At 37.2% G+C, this 19,784-nt stretch overlaps 1 protein-coding gene across 1 annotated transcript in view; it reads left to right on the plus strand.

Moving 5' to 3' along the window:
- Window positions 1-19,784, plus strand: part of Iqcm (IQ motif containing M) — a 442,098-nt gene that overhangs the window by 208,681 nt on the left and 213,633 nt on the right. Inside the window, exon 9 of the mRNA XM_021170291.1 lies at window positions 9,868-9,926. Within this exon, the coding sequence (XP_021025950.1) occupies window positions 9,868-9,926 (59 nt within the window). The remainder of the gene's footprint in view (window positions 1-9,867; window positions 9,927-19,784) is intronic.

A 19,784-nucleotide genomic window follows, 5' to 3' on the forward strand; every position in this document is an offset into this window, starting at 1 on the left:
TAAACAGTTTTGTAAAAAGTACAGCAGTTTTATAGCCACAAATACAAAACATTATGAAAGCAACAGTGAAAAGCCTGGCTTTGGAGTTCAATATCGCTTATGGGCTGGGCATAAATTTAAAAAATAAAATATTATTTTTGGAGTAGCTGTTTACTTTGAAAAAGAATGTATGATCCAGATAATCTGAAAGTACTCTGTTTTCTTTCTCTGTATTTCTTTTCATTTTTTAAATTCTTCTCCCATACATTACATCCTGACTGCAGGTTCCCCCTCCTTTCAACCTCCTCTCTCCTCTAGATCCACTCCTCCTTTTCTCTTTAAAAAACAAAGAAAGAAAGAAAGAAAGAAAGAAAGAAAGAAAGAAAGAAAGAGAGAGAGAAAGAGAAAGAAAGAAAGAAAATAGCCGGGCGTGGTGGCGCACGCCTTTAATCCCAGCACTTGGGAGGCAGAGGCAGGCGGATTTCTGAGTTCGAGGCCAGCCTGGTCTACAAAGTGAGTTCCAGGACAGCCAGGGCTATACAGAGAAACCCTGTCTCGAAAAACCAAAAAAAAAAAAAAAAAAAAAAAAAAAAAAAAAAGAAAGAAAGAAAGAAAATAAAAGAAAAGAAAAAAAAAGAAGAAAGAGCTGACTTCCCTCACCCTACCCCCACCAGGGATATTAACTGAACATAGCTTAACAAGTTCCAATAAGACTAGGCACAGACCCTCTATCCAGGCTGGACAAGGCAAACCAGTTGGAGAGTCAGAGATACCTTCTATTCCCATTACTGGGAGTCCTACAAGAACATGAACCTACACAACCATAATGTATATGCAGAGAACCTAGCTCAACCCATACAGGGGCCAAATTTGTGGCTTCAGTCTCTGTGAGCCCCTATGAACCCTGCTTAGTTGATTCTATGGGCTATGTTCAACTGGTATCCTCAATCACGCTAGCTTCTACAATCATTCCTCTCCTTCTGCACAGTTTCCCTGGCCCTGCCTTATGTTTGCTGTGGGTTTCTGCATATGCTCCTATCAGTTGCTGGGTGAAGCCTCTCTGATGACAATTTGGCTAGGCACCAACCTATGAGTATAGCAGATTATCATTAGGAATCATGCCATTCACTTCTTTTGTGGGGTAATTAAATTTATTTATCCACTTTATATCTCAATATCAGCCTCTCCTCTCACCTACATTCCTCCTGTCCTTTGAGATGGGGAAGTACCCATCTTGGTATCACCCCCAAAATACTCTCTCCACATTGAGAATTTTCTGTTTAGCTCTGTACTCCAATTTTAATTGGGTTATTTGGTTTGTTGGTATCTAACTTACTGAATTCTTTATATATTTTGGATATTACCTCTCTGTCAGATATATGGTTAATGAAGATCTTTTCCCAATTTGTAGGCTGCTGTTTTGTCATATTGACAGTGTCCTTTGCCTTAGAGAAGCTTTTTAGTTTCATGAAGTACCATTTATCAATTGTTGATCTTAGAGCCTGAGCCATTGGCGTTCTATTTAGGAAATTGTCTCTTGTACCAATGTGTTCAAGGCTATTTCCCACTTTGTCTTGTCTTGTATTTAATGTATTTGGTTTTATGTTGAGGTCCTTGCTCCACTTGGACTTGAGTTTTGTGCAGAGTGATAAATATAGATCTGTTTGCATTCGTCTATATGCAGACATCTGGTTAAACATTTGTTGAAGATTCTTTTTATCCCCTACTGTATGGTTTGGCTTCTTTATCAAAAATTAAATGTCCATAGGTGTATGGGTTCATTTCTGGTCTTTGATTTTATCCCATTGATCAACCTGTCTGATTCTATACCAATACCATGCAGTTTTAATTACTATTGCTTTGTAGTACAGCTTGAAGTCAGGGATAGTGATACTTCCAGAAGTTCTGTTATTGTTCAGGACCATTTTGGCTATCCTCAGTTTTTGTTTTTCCATATGTAGTTAAGAATTATTCTTTCAAGATTTGTAAAGAATTGTGTTAAAATTTTGATGGGAATTGCATTGAATCTGTAGATTGCTTTTGGTAAGATGGCCACTTTCACTATGTTAGGATTAGTAGCATCTAATCCTACTGATCCATGAGTGTAGTGATATTTAAAATCCCAGCCTGGGGCTTCTTTCCAGCCTTAGGCCATTTATGCTCCTGGGTGAAACACACACACAGCCTTTACATTTTTAATATGCCTTAGGCAGCAAATAGCTGGGCAGCTGCCTACCCTCTGTATTGTTAGAATTTGCTTTTTTATCAATAACCCCAAGTTATTGCTTACTATTTACTATGTTTCATGTGGGCTGCTCCTAGCTTCAATTGGCCACCCCACATGGCCATGTTTCTATGGCTCAGCTCTTCTGTGGTAGCCCTCCTCCCTCCTGCACATTCTTCTTCTTCCATCGTAGCCTCTCTCTGCCCTTCCCTCCTGGTGGTCCTCTCTCTCCAAGCCCAAGAAACCTCAACCCCACCTATGTCTCTTTTGCCCAGCTATTGGCTGTCAATATCTTTATTCACTAATAAAAATTAACTTGGGGGTACGGTTCTAGGAACTATGTGCAGACTTCAGGTCTCGGGGGCACCCACTTAGCATTACAATAGATGGTAAAAGACAAAACCTCAACAATTTTCTTTTTAGTCCCATAAAAGGCTCCTTTTTCTCAGATATTAATTGAACACAGTTATAACAATTGTGTAAATTGAAAGCTATGACATACACTTATAATGTCCAGTCTATCATATTTGACAATTTAGATAAAGTATTCTATCATTTATCCTAACTTAATTAGTTATAATTCTGTACCTCAATCACGTTTGATTTTAAATTGTATTACAATCTAAAAACCATTTTTTTGAATCTAGAATACCTTTTGTAATATGAAATAGATTAATTTCAATTGTGAGACTATAACCAGTCCTCAATCCCATCAGAGATTTGAGAAGGAATTAAATATTATCTGAGTATGCAGAAATCACAAAAACATAGCTTCCAAAAACAAACAATTGGCAGAGACTGTTTTGACAGTCCACAATATTCTTATTAATGTTTTAGCATCTATCTTCAGCCTTCTGGCTCAGAACATCTCACAGACCTTAAATGAAGCAGAAATTAAGAAGAACTATATTTCCCTGTCTTGGCAGAGCTTACCTGTCAACTATCCTGCCTCCATTTGACCTTTTTAGACAGCATTCTGTCTACAAGATATAATTAGGGCATTTCTTGCCCAGTGGCTAGTCTGGCACAATTGAAGCATCTCCACATGGAGGTATTGATGCTCAATATTGTCTTTGAGGTGGAATGCGGGAACTGTCAGGAGCAGACCTGTCTTATAATCAAAAAATCTTTTAATAATGAAATGATTTTAAGTGTCATATTTTGTGGATCTAAACACTTTGAAGGCCATCTATCCATCTTTAGATGGATATTAAACATTAATTATTTTTAGCTATTTACTATATGAGTAACCTTGAAAATACTTTATTATAATTAGCTACATTAGAATCTAATATGACCATGAGTTTACTATCTGACTAATAACTTACATTACTTAATAATCATCCTAAACAGTTTATAGTAACAGCTATTAAAGGACTGGGTCTAAGCCTTGTATTTCTAAATGAATTGCATAGGTAAAACACCTATCTAAGAGTAACAAAATTAATTTTAAAATTTGTATCAATATACTAAGATTTATACCAATGAAACCTATATCAATATCTCAAATTCTGTACAAATCTAAGAAAAGATAGCTTTAATTTTGCATTAAAATATAAGGATTTCTACCAATATAAGATTATGGCTATAAAATCATTTAATATTAGGAAAAATCCATCTTCTGATATCTCCCTCAATTTCTCTTTTCAGTGATTTCAAGTCCTTGTCGTATAGATCTTTTACTTACTTAATTAGAGTTACACCAAGATATTTAATATTATTATTTGGGGTATTGTGAAGGGTATTGTTTCCCTAACTTCTTTCTTAGCCTGTTTATCATTTGTATAAAGGAGAGGTACTGATTTCATTGAGTTAATTTTGTATCCAGTCACTTTGTTGAAGGTGTTTATCAGATGTAGGAGTTCTCTGGTAGAATTTTTTGGGTCTCTTATGTGTACTATCATATCTGTGAATAGGGATACTTTGACTTCTTCTTTTCCAATTTGTGTTCTTTTGATCTACTTTAGTTGTCTTATTGCTCTAGCTAGAGCTTCAAGTATTATATTGAGAAAAATAGAGAGTAGACAGCCTTGCCTTGCCCCTGATTTTAGTGGGGTTGCCCTAAGTTTCTCTCTAGTTAATTAGATATTTGGCTATTGGCATGCTCTATATCTTCTTTATTTTATATAGATATGTGCCTTGTATCCCCCATCTCTCCAAGACTCTTAACATGAAAAGGTGTTGGCTATTGCCAAAGGCTTTCTCAGCATCTAATGAGATGATCACGTGGGCTTGTTGTTGTTGTTGCTTGTTTATATGGTGTGTTATAATGATGGATTTTTGTATATTGAACCACCCCTACATTCCTGGGATGAAGCCTACTTGATCATGGTTAATATCTTTGATGTATTACTGAATTCTGTTTGTGAATAGTTTGAGTATTTTTTGCATCAGTGTTCATAAGGGAAATTGGTCTGAAATTCTCTTTCTTTGTTGAGTCTTTGTGTACTTTAGGTATCAGGGTGGTGACTGTGGCCTCATAGAATGAGTCTGGCAGTTCTGCACTAAAACCATCTGGTCCTGTTTATTTTTTATTTTTTATTTTTTATTTTTTATTTTTTGGCTGTTTTGAGGACTCTTAATTACTGCTTGTATTTCCAAGGGGGTTATAGGACTATTACTTTACCTGACCTTAATATAACTTTGGTAAGTCATATCTGTCTAAACAATCATCCATTTCATTTAGATTTTCCAGTTTTACGGAGAAAAACTTTTGAACTGAGACCCAAGGATTCCTCTATTTTCCTCAATGTCTGTTGTTATGTCTCCCTTTTCATTTATGAATTTGCTAATTTGGGTACAGTCTCTCTGCCCTTTTAATTAGTTTGGCTATGGGTTTGCTTATCTTGTTGATATTTTTCAAAGGACCAGCTCTTGGTTTTGTTATTGTTGTTTTTTTCTTTCTATTGTTCTCTTTGTTTCTAATCAATTGATTTTAAGACTGAGTTTGATTATTTCCTAGAAATTATCTACTCCTCTTGGGTGTGTTTGGTTCTTTTTGTTCTAGAGCTTTCAGGTGTAATTTATTCCTTAGTATGCGAACTCTTCAATTTCTTTTTGAGGGCACTTAGTTCTATGAACTTTCCTCATAGCAATGCTTTCATTGTGTCCCATATGTTTAGGTATGTTGTGCCCTCATTTTCATTGGATCCTAGAAAGTCTTTAATTTATTTCTTGACCCTGTGTTCCTTGAGCAGAGAGCAGAGAGTTGTTCAATTTCCATGAGTATGTAGGCTTATTGTCTGAAATTTGTTGTGTAATTTAAGCTTTAACAAAGTTTCTTTTACAAATGGGGGTGCCCTTGCAGTTGGGGCATGGATATTCAAAACAGAGACATCCTCTTGGTGGATTTTTGCTTTGATGGGTATGAAGTGTCTTTCCACATTTTAAAAATTACTTTTGGTTGAAAGTCTATTTTATGAGATATTAGAAATGATTACCCCAGGGTAATTTCTTGGGTCTGTTTACTTGGAAAAGCTCTTTCTAGCCGTTTACACTGACATAATGCCTTTGTTGCAGAGATACATTTCTTGCATACAACAGCATGATGGATTCTTTTTATGCATAAATCCTATTAGCCTGGATGATTTTATTGGGGAATTGAGTCTATTGATCTTGAGAGATATTACTGACCAATGTTTATTAATTCATGTTATTTTTGATGTTGGTAGTATACATATGTGTGTGTTTCTTTTCTATTGGTTTTAATGATGTGAAATTATTTATTTCTTGAGTTTTCTTGAGTATAGTTAGACTCATTGGTTGAAGTTTTCTTTCTAGTATCTTTTGTAGGACTGGATTAGTGGAAAGATATTTAGATTTGGTATGGTTTTGTCAAGGGATATCTTTGTTTCTCCATCTATGACAACTGAGAATTTTGCCGGGTACAGTGGTCTAGGCTGGCATCTGTTGTCTCTTAGGGTCTACAAGACCTCTTCTCACGCCCTTCTAGCTTTTAGAGTCTCTGCTGAGAAGTTGGATATAATTCTGATAGATCTGTCTTTGTATGTCAGTTGACCTTTTCCCCTTGCAGTTTTTAATGTTTTTCTTTATTCTGTACATTTAGCATTTTGATTATTATGTAGATGGAGACTTTTCTTTTCTGTCCCATTCTGTTTGGTGTTCTGTAAGCTTCTTTTACTTTATAGGCATCACTTTCTTGAGGTTAGGGAAATTTTCTTCTCTGATTTTGTTGAAGATATTTTCTGGGCCTTTGAGCTGGTAATCTTCTCCTTCAATTTCTATTATTCTTAGGTTTGGTCTTCTCATAGTGTCCCAGATTTCCTGATTTCCTGTGTCATGAACTTTTAGATTTAACATTTTCTTTAACCAATGTATTAATTTCTTCTATGCCTGCTATTCTTCTTCCATCTCTTGTATTCTATTGGTGATGCTTATGTCTGTAGTTTCTGTTTTCTTGCCGATGTTTTCCATCTCCAGGATTGTCTCAGCTTGTCTTTTCTTTATTGCGGCTATTTCCATTTTCAGGTCTTGGACAGTTTTACTAATTTCTTTGCCTATTTGTTTATATTTTCCTATATTTCTTTAAGGGATTTATTCATTCCCTCTTTTAAGGTTCCTATTATCTTTATAAGATTGGGTTTAAGATCATTGTGGTTCAGATTTGTTAGGCTATCCAGGGCTTGCTGTAGTAGGATAGCTGGGCCTTGGTGGTACTTGGCTCTTGTTTGTGTTCTTATGCTGTCCTATAGCTGGTTTTCCCTGTTGTTGGCTGGATGATCCTGATGACAGCAGGACTTTTCTGGAAGGCAGAGAGAGCCATAAGCCTGACTGTGGAGGTCAGGGCACTGAACTCTGCTGGCTGTGCCTCTGGCATTAGCCACTAGCAAGGAATTTGTGGGGTACTGTTCTAAGCTGGTAGTTCTTGGAGGCTCTGCTTGCCTCCATGGGGAAGCAGGAAGTTCTTAGAGTTCTGCAAGGCTCCTCAGGACCAAAGAACAAGCCCAGTGCTAGTTAAAGGAGGCTAGTGGACTGCATGCAACTGACCTCTGCCAGCTGTGCCCCAGGCAGACCTACCTGGGAAAGGATTGGTAGGGCATGGTTCCAAGCTGGTTAGGCTCTTCTGCCCCCACTGAAGGCCTCCACAGCGGAGAAGTACAGTCTTGGTTTTCCCTAAGCCTCCATAGGACCAAAGAGTGAGCCCAGTGCTAGGCAATGGAGGCCAGGGGACTGTTGGCAACTCATTGCTTCTGGCTCTGGGACAAGATCTTCCATTTCATGGATTTTTTATTTTTATTTTTTGCTAGTCTGTTTGGTTATGTTCTGAGTCTCTGGACTACATCTACCTCTTGTTTCTTTCTTTTTAGACAGTGTCAGGCTTCCTCTCATAGCATGGGCCTCAAGCTAGGCTAGATATTGGTTGGCTCTTTCTATAAGTTCTATGCCACCTTTACTCCAGCACACCTTGCAAGCAGTGCAGATTACAGGTCAAAAATTTTGTGGTTGGGTTGATGTTCCAGTCTTACTACTAGGAGACTTGTCTGGTTATAGAAGATAGACAGTTTGAGCTCCATATCCTCCATTACTAGGAGACCTTGTTAGGGTAACTCTTGTAGATTCGAGTCATCTCTGTCAGTGTTCTCTATCTCTGCCCAGGCCTTATTCCTCCTAGTCCCATCCCCACCTGCCCTAACTTCACCTGCAAAATTTATTCCATTCCTCCTTACTAGGGAGATTCATGCCCTTGAGCACTCCTTCTTCCTTAGCTATTCTGGGTTTGTGGACTGTAGCATGATAATTCTTTACTTAATAGCAATACCTAAATTATACGAAACTCAAGAAACTAGGCATCAACAATTTTAATAATCCAATTAAAAATGGGGTACACCAGATTTCAGCAGAAAATTCAAAAACAGGAATTTCAAATAGCTAAGAGACACTTAAATGTTCAATACCCTTAGATATCCGGGAAATACAAATCAAAACTACTTTGAGATTCTGTCTTACATCTCTCAGAATAGTTAGGATCACAAACATGTGACAGCTCAGGCATGTGTGGTTGTGCAGCAAGGGAAACATTCCTCCATTGCTGATGGGAGTGCACATTTTTACAGCTACTATGGAAATTAATATGGAGTTTCCTCAGAAAGTTGGGAGTCGATCTATCTCAAAATTTAGCTATATCACTTCTGTGCATATACCAGAAGAATTCTTCCTCAAGGACACTGCTCAACTATGTTCATAGCAGCTTTATTCATACCAGCCAGAAACTAGAAACAACCTAGATGTCCCTCAACTGAAAAAATGGATAAAGAAAATTTACATTTACACAATGGAGTCTTATTCAGCTGTTACAAACAACAACACCATGAAATTTTCAGGCGAATGAATGGAACTAGAAAAGATCATCCTGACTGAGGTAACTCAGACTCAGAAAGACAATGATATCTCTTCACTTATGAAGTTTTCGTTTTCTAATGTAATTGTAGAAATAGTACCTTAGTACTTAGAAGTAAATATGACAAGAGAACATGGATATATACAACTAAGATTGTATCAGGAGAAAAATAGTATAAAATGAAGCTTAGATTTGTAGGTGAGAGCTATGATTTAAAATAAACGACCTATGTCTTCAAACAGTTGCAACATCTTTACATTTCATCTTTACGTTGCCTTTTATGTTTTCTGAAGATTTATGTAAGATATGTTCTGGCTTCAGTTATCAAAGACACACTTGAAGCTTAAATGTGAATAGAAAAGACAGATTTTGCAGACAGTATGTGCATGCCATATTATATCACAAAGCTTTCCATTTACAATGGCCTCCCATGCTCCATTTTTCACTCAGTTATCAGGATTAGTTCAAATTTCTCATGCCTATCTTTTCTCAAAAGTGATCATGGGCAATGGATGAAATGAATTTGCTTCACCTTTGCCTCACACTGGTCAGAGGTAATGACTGGTTATTCAAAGATATTACAAGGTGATCTTCCCATCCAGTGTTATAATTGTCTAGTATTAAAGAAATGTATAAGAAAACACAGTATCAAACATTTTGTTTTGCCTCCTTGCCTTGTGTCATCATAGGATCTTATTCTTATGCTTGTTCCTTTTCTTGATCTCATCCTTGAACCTCACACAGTTTTTGAAGCCTTTGAGATAAGTATATACATATGAATTAAGGCTTTAAGAATTTGAGGGTAATGTAGTTTAGTCCATAATTCTTTGACAGCTAGGAATTTGATATCTATATCTGATAGACATACCAATCAATATTAGGAAATATCCCACATCATTCTTCTACTTATATTTCCTTATTAACCTGATTTAAAGTTATTTTTATTTTTTATAGATGGCATTTGTTTTGTAAAGTGTTACAGCAGATATTTTGTAAAATTGTAAAGATTTATTTGCAGAGTCAAATAAATAAAAATTTACCTATAATACATTTATAAAACACCTTTTTGCCAAAATTATTACTAAGAGTTATATATCTGCATGCAAAAAATACTGAAGAAGATTCAACAATTATACTACTTTGAGCATACACACATATTCATATGAATATTGAGTTTATGATATATATTAGAATATAAATATATTTTTATTTTTAAGATTTATTCTTCACTTGAAACTATAACATAAATGAAATTAAAAGTTTACAGGTAGTCAAGTTATTTTCTTCTTATCTCAACTCTTTACAGAGACCCATTAGGAAGAAAGATCTACAACCTATCAAGAAAGAACTGAAGACAGAAAAAAGGTTGGTCTTTTATACCAAAGAAGAAAAACACTAATAAGTGTGTTAATTTTTCATGTGGAAAATATACCCGATGACTTTAGTACTGAAATACCAGGGAGTATAAGTTGTTGAGAGCTCAATTAATTGTGTAATTTGTGTACAAGTATATGAATCTATGAGTATGCATGCTGAAGCCAGAGTTGGACATTGAGCATCTTCATTTATTGCTAATCACTTTATTACTTGAGACAAGGTTTCACACTGAGCCAGAACTTCAGCTAGACTGGCTGGCCAGTGAACTCTCCAGATCCACCTATCTTTTTGCCTTAATGCGGGTATTTAACTTTTTACATGGGTGCCAGGGATTTGAAATAAGGTCCCCTGGATTGCAGAGCAAATTTTCTGAAAAGGTCAGTTTCCAGATGTGTGCTTTTTTATAAACTGGGAATAAATTCATTTATTAACATTATTGGAGAATCTGGGGCTATAGAGTATCTAGAAACTAATTATGGAATTCTCCAAAGGAGGAGAGTCCAGAACGGGAATTCTGGGTCTGAATGTAAACTCTTCCTTAGTTAACAACCGGCTTCTGAACTGTGCATGTGCAAAACAAACCACAGAGTCCAATCTAAAGTGAAAACTCGAATAATTACTTTTTAGTTGAATTACTTGGCTATATTCAAAGGAGATGATCGGAGCTGAAGAGATTGCTGAGTGGTCATGATCCCATGCTGCTCTGGAGAGGATGTTGATTAAGTCCTTAAAACCCACATTAGGTGGATTATGACTGGCTCTAACTCAAGCTCCAGGGCATCTGATATTCCTTCAGGCCTCTGTGGGTAACAGCTTGCATATGCATAACCCCTTCTCCTATACAAATATTTAAAACTAAAAATAAATGTTTAAGGAAATATTCTAGATGTTAGATTATGTGCATTGTAAGGAAAATTTTATGCACAAGATAATGTTCATAAAGACAGGGTCCTCTCCAACATGGAAAGGGAAGCTATTAAAATAATGAAGACATTTCTAGACAAAGGACATTTAAAGACAAACCACTAAATAATTAGACCAATGCAGTCATAAACAAGTCTATATTTAACACATTATTAAAAAACAACAAAACAAAAGCAAAAAAGCCCCTAGCAAGCCAAAAATAAACCAACCAAACAAAAACCAAAACAAACAAAACAAAACAAAAAACCCAAACCTAAAACTAAACAAAAAATGTGAACAATTTATAAAAATCAAACAGAAGACAATGAAATTTAAGATAGTGAAGCAAGAGCGCCAGGCTACCTTGGGTCTGAACTCTGTGGACAGTCCCACAGTCTCAAGAGGACTCTCCAGCTCCCTGGTGCCCTAGCATGCCCAGGATCTTAGGATCACTGGTGATAGGAACACAATCTGTTCCAACAGAATCAGGGGTGCCTGGGGACAGCTAGAGCACCAACACAGGAACCCCACCCAACCACTGGCTCGGGTTCCTTTCGGTCAGAGCCAGCGCTGGGCTACCTTTGGCCTGAACTTGACAGTCCCACGGTCCCCACAGGGACTCTCCACCCCCCAGATTCCCTAGCACACCCATGATCTTAGGATAGCTGGTGAGTGGAATACAACATCTGTTCCAACAGAACTGGGAGTGCCTGGGGCCAGCTGGAGCATGGGCACAGGAACCCCTCTCGACCAGTGGCTCAGGTTCCTTCCAGTGAGCACTGGTCAACCTTGGTTTTGAATTCAGCAAACAGTCCCATGATCCCAGAGGAGGTACCACATCCAGGATCTTAGGATCCCAGGAGCTTGGTCACACCAGGATCTCAGGGTCTCAGGGGAAGCTTGACTGCCAAGAACTCTGACACATTCAGATCTCAGCATCACAGGATCCCAGAATCACAAGATCACAAAGAAAGCTGGACTCTGAGAAGTTCTTACTCACCTGGGACCACAGGAAATACAGGCTCCAACCAGATATATTGAGGACAGGGAGCACTTGAGATAATCAGATGGCAGGAGGCAAGCTTAAGAATAGAAGCAACAGAAACCAAGGTTACTTGGCATCATCAGAACCCAACTCTCCCACCATAGCAGGTCCTGGATACACCATCACACCAGAAAAGCAAGATATGGATCTAAAGTTACTTCTCATGGTGATGATGATGGAGGACTATAAGAAGGAAATAACTCCCTTAAATAAAGAACCCATCCAATCAGAAGAAAGAATTGAACAAAACCATCCAAGATCTAAAAATGGAAGTAGAAACAATAAATCACAAAAAGGAGACAACTCTGGAAATAGATAACCTAAGAAAGAAGTCAGGAGCCATTGATACAAGCATAACAAACAGAATACAAGAGATAGAAAGAGAATCTCAGGTGCAGAAGATACCATAGAAAATATTGAAACAACAATCAAAGTAAACGTGAAATGCAAAAAGATTCTAACCCAAAACATCCAGGATATCTAGGGCACAATGAGAAGACCAAACCTAAGGTTAATAGGTATAGACTGAAAAGGGAGATTTCCAACTTAAACAGCCAGTAAAATCTTCAACAAAATTATAGAAGAAAACTTCCCTAAGCCAAAGAAAGAGATGCCCGTAAACATACAAGAACCCTACAGAACTCTGGACCAGAAAAGTAATTCCTCCTGTCACATAATAATAAAAACACCAAAAGCACAAAACAAAGAAAGAATATTAAAAGTAGCAAGGGGAAAAGGTCAGGTAACATATAAAGGCAGAATTACACCGAACTTCTCCCCAGAGACTAAAAAAGCCCAAAGATCCTGGGCAGATTTCATAGAGACCCTAAGAGAGGACAAATGCCAGCCCAGGCTACTATACCCAGCAAAACTCTCAATTACCATAGGTAGAGAAAACAAGGTATTCAATGAGAAAACAAAATTTACACAATATCTTTCCACGAATCCAGCCCTTCAAGGATAATAAAGGGAAAACTCCAACACAAGGAGGGAAACTAGGCCCTAGAAAAAGCAAGAAAGTAATCTTTCAAGAAACCTAAAAGAAGATAGCCACATGAACAAAATTACAAATCTAACAACAAAATTAATGGGAAGCAACAATGACTTTTCCTTAATATCTCTTAGTATCATTAGACTAAATTCCCCAATCAAAAGACATAGAATAACAGACTGGTTACATAAACAGGACCCAACATATTGCTGCATATAGGAAACCCACCTCAGTGACAAAGTCAGACACTACTTTAGAGTAAAAGGCTGCAAAACAATTTTCAAAGCAAATGGTCTCAAGAAACAAGATGGAGTAACCATTCTACTATAAAATAAAATCGACTTTCAATGTAAAGTTATCAAAAAGGATAAGAAGGAACACTTCATACTCATCAAAGGTAAAATTTACTGAGATGAACTCTCAATTCTGAAAATCTATGCTCCAAATGCAAGGGTATCCACATTCATTAAAGAAACTTTAGTAAAGCTCAAAACACACATTGTGTTGTACACAATAATAGTTGGAGATTTCAACATCCCACAATCATCAGTGAACAGATCCTGGAAACAGAAACTAAACAAAGTCACAGTGAAACTAACAGAAGTTAAGAAACAAATGGATTTAACTGATATCTATAGAACATTATATCCTAAAACAAAAGGATATACCTTTTTCTCAGCACCTCATGGTACCTTCTCCAAAATTGACCATATACTTGGTCACAAAACAGGCCTCAACAGATAAAAAAATATTGAAATAATCCCATGCATCCTATCAGATCATCACAGACTAAAGTTGATTTTATATAAAAACATAAACAAAAGAAAGCCCACATACACATGGAAGCTGAACAACACTCTATTCAATGATAACTTGGTCAAGGAAAAAAATAAAGAAAGAAATTAATGATATTTTACAGTTTAATGAAAATGAAGAAACAACACAACCAAACTTATGGGATACAATGAAAACAGTCTTAAGAGGAAAACTTGTAGCTCCGAGTATCTCCAAAAAGAAACTGGAGAGAGCATACACTACAGCTTGATAGCACACCTAAAAGCTCTAGAACTAAAGGAAGCAAATTCACCCAAAAAGAGTAGACNGCAGGAAATAATCAAACTCAGGGTTGAAATCAACCAAGTGGAAACAAAAAGAACTATACAAAGTATCAACCAAACGAGGAGCTGGTTCTTTGAGAAAATAAGAAGATAGATAAGCCAGGCAGTGGTGGTGCATGCCTTTAATTCCAGCACTTGGGATGCAGAGGCAGGCAGATTTCTGAGTTCGAGGCCAGCCTGGTCTACAGAGTGAGTTCCAGGACAGCCAAGGCTATACAGAGAAACCTTGTCTCAAAAAATAAAGAAAAATTAAGAAGAAGAAAAGAAGAAGAAGAAGAAGAAGAAGAAGAAGAAGAAGAAGAAGAAGAAGAAGAAGAAGAAGAAGAAGAAAGAAGAAAGAGATAGATAGATAGATAGATAGATAGATAGACCCTTATTCAGACTAACTAGAGGACACAGGGACAGTATCCTAATTAACAAAATCAGAAATGAAAAGGGAGACATAATAACAGAACCTGAGGAAATCCAAAAAAAAAAAAAAAAATCATAGATCCTACTACCAAAGCCTATACTTAACTCAACTGGAAAACCTGGATGAAATAGGCAATTTTCTAGAGAGACACCAAGTACCAAAGTTAAATCAGGATAATATTAATGATCTAAACAGTCCCATATCCCCCAAAGAAATAGAAACAGTCATTAATAGTCTCCAAACCAAAAAAGTCCAGAATCAGATGGGTTTAGTACAGAGTTCTATCAGACCTTCAAAGAGGACCTAATTCCAACTCTCCCCAAACTATTCCACAAAATATAAACAGAAGGTACTCTACCAATTTGTTCTATGAAGCCACAATTACTCTGATAGCTAAACCACAAAAAGACCCAACAAAGAAAGAGAACTTCAGACCAACTTCCCTTATGAATATTGATGCAAAAATATTCAATAAAATTCTCGCAAACCAAATCCAAGCACACATCAAAATTATTATCCATCTTGATCAAGTAGGCTTCATCCTCCCAGGGATGCAAGGATGGTTCAATATACAGAAATCCATCAATGTAATCCACTATATAAACAAACTCAAAGACAAAAACCACATGATCATCTCATTAGATGCTGTGAAGGCACTTGACAAAATCCAACACCCATTCATGTTAAAATTCTTGGAAAGATCAGGAACTCAAGCTCATACCTAAACATATTAAAAGCAATATACAGCAAACCAGTAGCCAACATCAAACTAAATGGAGAGAAACTTGAAAGCAATCCCACTAAAATCCGGGATTAGACAGGGATGACCAGTCTCTCCCTACCTATTCAATATAGTGCTTGAAGTCATAGCTAGAGCAATTAGACAACAAAAAGAGATCTAAAGGATACAAATCGGAAAGGAAGAAGTCACAATATCACTATTTGCAGATGATATGATAGTATATATAAGTGACCCTAAAAATTCCACCAGTGAACTCTTAAGCCTGATAAACAACTTCAGTAAAGTAGCTGGACATAAAATTGACTCAAATAAATTAGTGGCCTTTCTCTACACAAAGGATAAATAGGTTTAGAAAGAAATCAGGGAAATAACTCTCTTGACAATAGCCACAAATAATATAAAATACCTTGGTGTGACTCTAAAGTAGTGAAAGATCTGTATGTTAGAACTTTAAGTCTCTGAAGAAAGAAATTGAAGAAGATCTCAGAAGATGGAAATATCTCCCCTGCTCATGGATTGGCAGGATTAATATAGTAAAAATGGCTACCTTACCAAAAGCAATCTACAGACTCAATGAAATCCCCTTCAAAATTCAATTCAATTCTTCACAGAGTGAGAATGAGAAATTTCAAAATTAATCTGGAAAAACAAAAAACCTAGGATCGCAAAAACTATTCTCAACAATAAAAGAACATCTGGTGGAATTACCATGCCTGACCTCAAGCTGCACTACAGAACAATTGTGATTAAAAACTGCATGGTGCTTGTCTTAGTCAGGGTTTCTATTCCTCTACAAACATCATGACCAAGAAGCAAGTTGGGGAGGAAAGGGTTTATTCGGCTTACACTTCCATGCTGCTGTTCATTGCCAAAGGAAGTCAGGACTGGAACTCAAGCAGGTCAGAAAGCAGGAGCTGATGCAGAAGCCACAGAGGGATGTTCCTTACTGGCTTGCTCAGCCTGCTCTCTCATAGAACCAAGACTACCAGTCCTGAGATTGTTCCACCCACAAGGGGCCTTTCCCCCTTGATCACTAATTGAGAAAATGCCTTACAGTTGGATCTCATGGAGGCATTCCCTCAACCGAAGCTCCTCTCTCTGTGATAACTCCAGTTGTGTCAAGTTGACACAAACTAGCCAGTACAGTGCTTGCACAGTGACAGACAGGTAGATAAATGGAATAGAATTGAAGATCCATAAATAAACCCACACACCTATGATCACTTGATCTTTGACAAAGGAGCTAAAATTATCCAGTGGAAAGAAGACAGCATTTTGAACACATTGTGGTGGCTCATGTGGTGGTTAGCATGTAGAAGAATGTGAATTGATCCATACTTATCTACTTGTACAAAGCTCAAATCTAAGTGGATCAAGGAACTCCATATAAAACCAGAGACACTGAAACTTATAGAGGAGAAAGTAAGGAAGAGTCTCAAAGATATGGACACAGGGTTACAATTTCAGTACAGAATTTTAATGGCTTGTACTATAAGAGCAAAACTCGACAAATGGGATCTCATAAAATTGCAAAGCTTCTCTAAGGCAAAAGATACTGTCAATAAGACAAACAGCAATCTCCAAAGGGAGACAACTCTGGAGATAGAAACTCTAGGAATGAAATCAGGAACCATAGATGTGAGCATCAGCAACAGAATACAAGAAATGGAAGAGAGAATCTCAGTTGCAGAAGATTCCATAGAGTATATGGTCACAGCTATCAAAGAAAAGGCAACATGAAAAAAGATCCTAACTCAAAACATCCAGGAAATCCAGGACACAATGAGAAGACCAAACCTAACACCATAGGTGCAGATGTGAATGAAGATTTTCAACTTAAAGGGCCAGTAAATATCTTCAACAAAATTATAGAAGAAAACTTCCCTAACTTAAAGAGATGCCCATGAACATACAAGAAGCCTACAGAACTCCAAATAGACTGGACCAGAAAAGAAATTCCTCCCTACAAATAATAATCAGAACAACAAATGCACTTAATAAAGATAGAATATTAAAAGCAGTAAGGGAAAAAGTCAAGTAACATATAAAGGCAAGCCTATTAGCATTACATCAGACTTCTCACCAGAGACTATGAAAGCCAGAAGATCCTGGACAGATGTTATACAGACACTAAGAGAGCACAAATGGCAGCCCAGTCTACTATACCCAGCAAAACTCTCAATTACCATAGATGGAGAAACCAAAGTATTCCAGGAGTAAACCAAATTCTTACAATATCTTTCCACAAATCCAGCCCTTCAAAGAATATTAAATGGAAAACTCCAACACAAGAAGGGAAATTATGCCTGAGAAAATGCAAGAAAGTTATCCTTCAACAAACCTAAAAGAAGATAGCTGCAAGAACAGAATCACAGCTATCACAACAAAAATAACAGGAAGCAACAATTACTTTTCCTTAATACAAATACCTTAAGAAGCTGGACTCCAGAAAACCAAATAACCCTATTAAAAATGGGGTACAGAGCTAAATGAATACTGAGGAATACTGAATGGCTGAGAAGCTCCTAAAAAATACCCTACATCCTTAATCATCAGAGAAATGCAAATCAAAATAACCCTGAGATTCCACCTCACACCAATCAGAATGACTACGATCAAATATTCAGGTGACAGCAGATGCTAGTGAGGATTTGGAGAAAGACTCCATTGCTGGTGGGATTTCAAGCTGGTACTACCACTCTGGAAATCAGTCTGGCAGTTCCTCAGAAAACTGGACATAGTACTACTGGAATATCCAGCAATTCCTCTCCTTGGCATATACCCAGAAGATGTTCCATCTTGTAATAAGGACACATTCTACACTATGTTCATAGCAGCCTTACTTACAATAGCCAGAAGCTAGAAAGGACCCAGATGTCCCTCAACAGAAGAATGGATACAGAAAATGTGGTACATTTACACAATGGAGTACTACTCAGCTATTAAAAACAATGAATTTTTGAAATTCTTGTGCAAATGGATGTATCTGGATGATATCATCCTGAGTGAGGTAACCCAATCACAAAAGAAGTCACTTGATATGCACTCACTAATAATTGGATNGAATGGATACAGAAAATGTGGTACATTTACACAATGGAGTACTACTCAGCTATTAAAAACAATGAATTTATGAAATTCTTGGGCAAGTGGATGGATCTGGAGGATATCAACCTGAGTGAGGTAACCTAATCACAAAAGAATACACATGATATGCACTCACTGATAAGTGGACATTAGCCTAGAAACTTAGAATACCCAAGATCCAATTTGCAAAACATATGAAACTCAAAATGAAGGACTCGTTGTGGTATGAGTACTGGGTTCTGATGATGCAGAGTGATCTTGGTCTCTGTTAGTAAGATTGTTATGTTTGCCTTTTGCCATCTGTTAATCTCTGGTTGTTAGATGTTCTATGTATCTCTGGCTGGATCTTGTTCCTCCTGTGATTCTGTTAGCCTCTGTCAGCACTCCTGGGAGTCCAGCTCTTCCCTGAATTCAAGTGGTCACATGACTGTCTGCAGCAAGCTCTCCTCTGGCAGGGAAACTGCACAGAGTTATGGAGCTCTGCTCTGCCTCCTGGCTGAAGATGAAAGCCTGAAGCGACCATGTCCAAGAAGCTCTGTTCCTTCTGTGGCCTGAGAGCTCTCCTGAGCAGACTAGTCCTGTTATTAGTTTTAATTGGTAACATGAATCTCTGGACATGCCTGTGTGGTATTGTCTGTGTGATTGCATTAGTAGAGAATGAGAGCTGAACACCAGCATGCCTCCATCTGATTGTGAATATGAGTAGACCAGTAGTGTTAATCTTGTTCTGCCTTAATTCTCCACCACGATGGCCTGAACTTTCAGCTATGAGTTAAAATAAATTCCCCCTTAAAGAACTTTTCTCACAGTATTTTACCTCAGCAACAGGAAAGGGTAATTAGACAGTACTGAGCATCTTTATAGGCTAAATGATGATGTTGCATAAGTGAATATACATGTAGATGCACACATCAATAGAAAACTTCATAAGTAATGCTATTGCATGTTGATGTAACCCTGGTCATACTTTCTTTGATTAACAGTTGTTTTCAGGAGCTCTGTCATCCACTCTGACACACTGTTAAGAATAGCATATTCCACCACATCCATCATCCCTTAAGTCCATATTATTTTAGTGGGTCACATATTGCCTATCACACATCTGTCATTATCTTAGGTCTCATAATTACTGTCTACCTATGTTATTAGGATAAAAACCAAAGGAGGGCAAGACAGAAGTTTCTGTGTTCTGGTGTTCTGTATTTACCAGTGTATTCTCTGTACTAGAACTTGTACATTACACCCTAAGTAAATAGTCACATAAACAGATATATCCTCAACACCCGGATCAAATTTAGACCTTATCTCCACTTTTGTAATGTAATTTAACAGATGCTCCAATAACTCGCAAATATGGTCCTGTGGCAATTCTAATCTTTCACCCCCTCTTCTGCAATGACCCTTGAGCTACAAGGTACAAATATGATCCTAGGTTACAGTGATCTTATTATACATGTACTGAATGTACTGAATGAGTTGGCCACCCCATTGTTAGGAATTCTCTGCATTTTGAACAGTTATGGGTGGTTGTAATTGTTTCCATATTCT

The sequence above is a fragment of the Mus caroli genome, chromosome 8 (assembly GCF_900094665.2).
Source record: "Mus caroli chromosome 8, CAROLI_EIJ_v1.1, whole genome shotgun sequence".
NCBI classification, from domain to species: domain Eukaryota; kingdom Metazoa; phylum Chordata; class Mammalia; order Rodentia; family Muridae; genus Mus; species Mus caroli.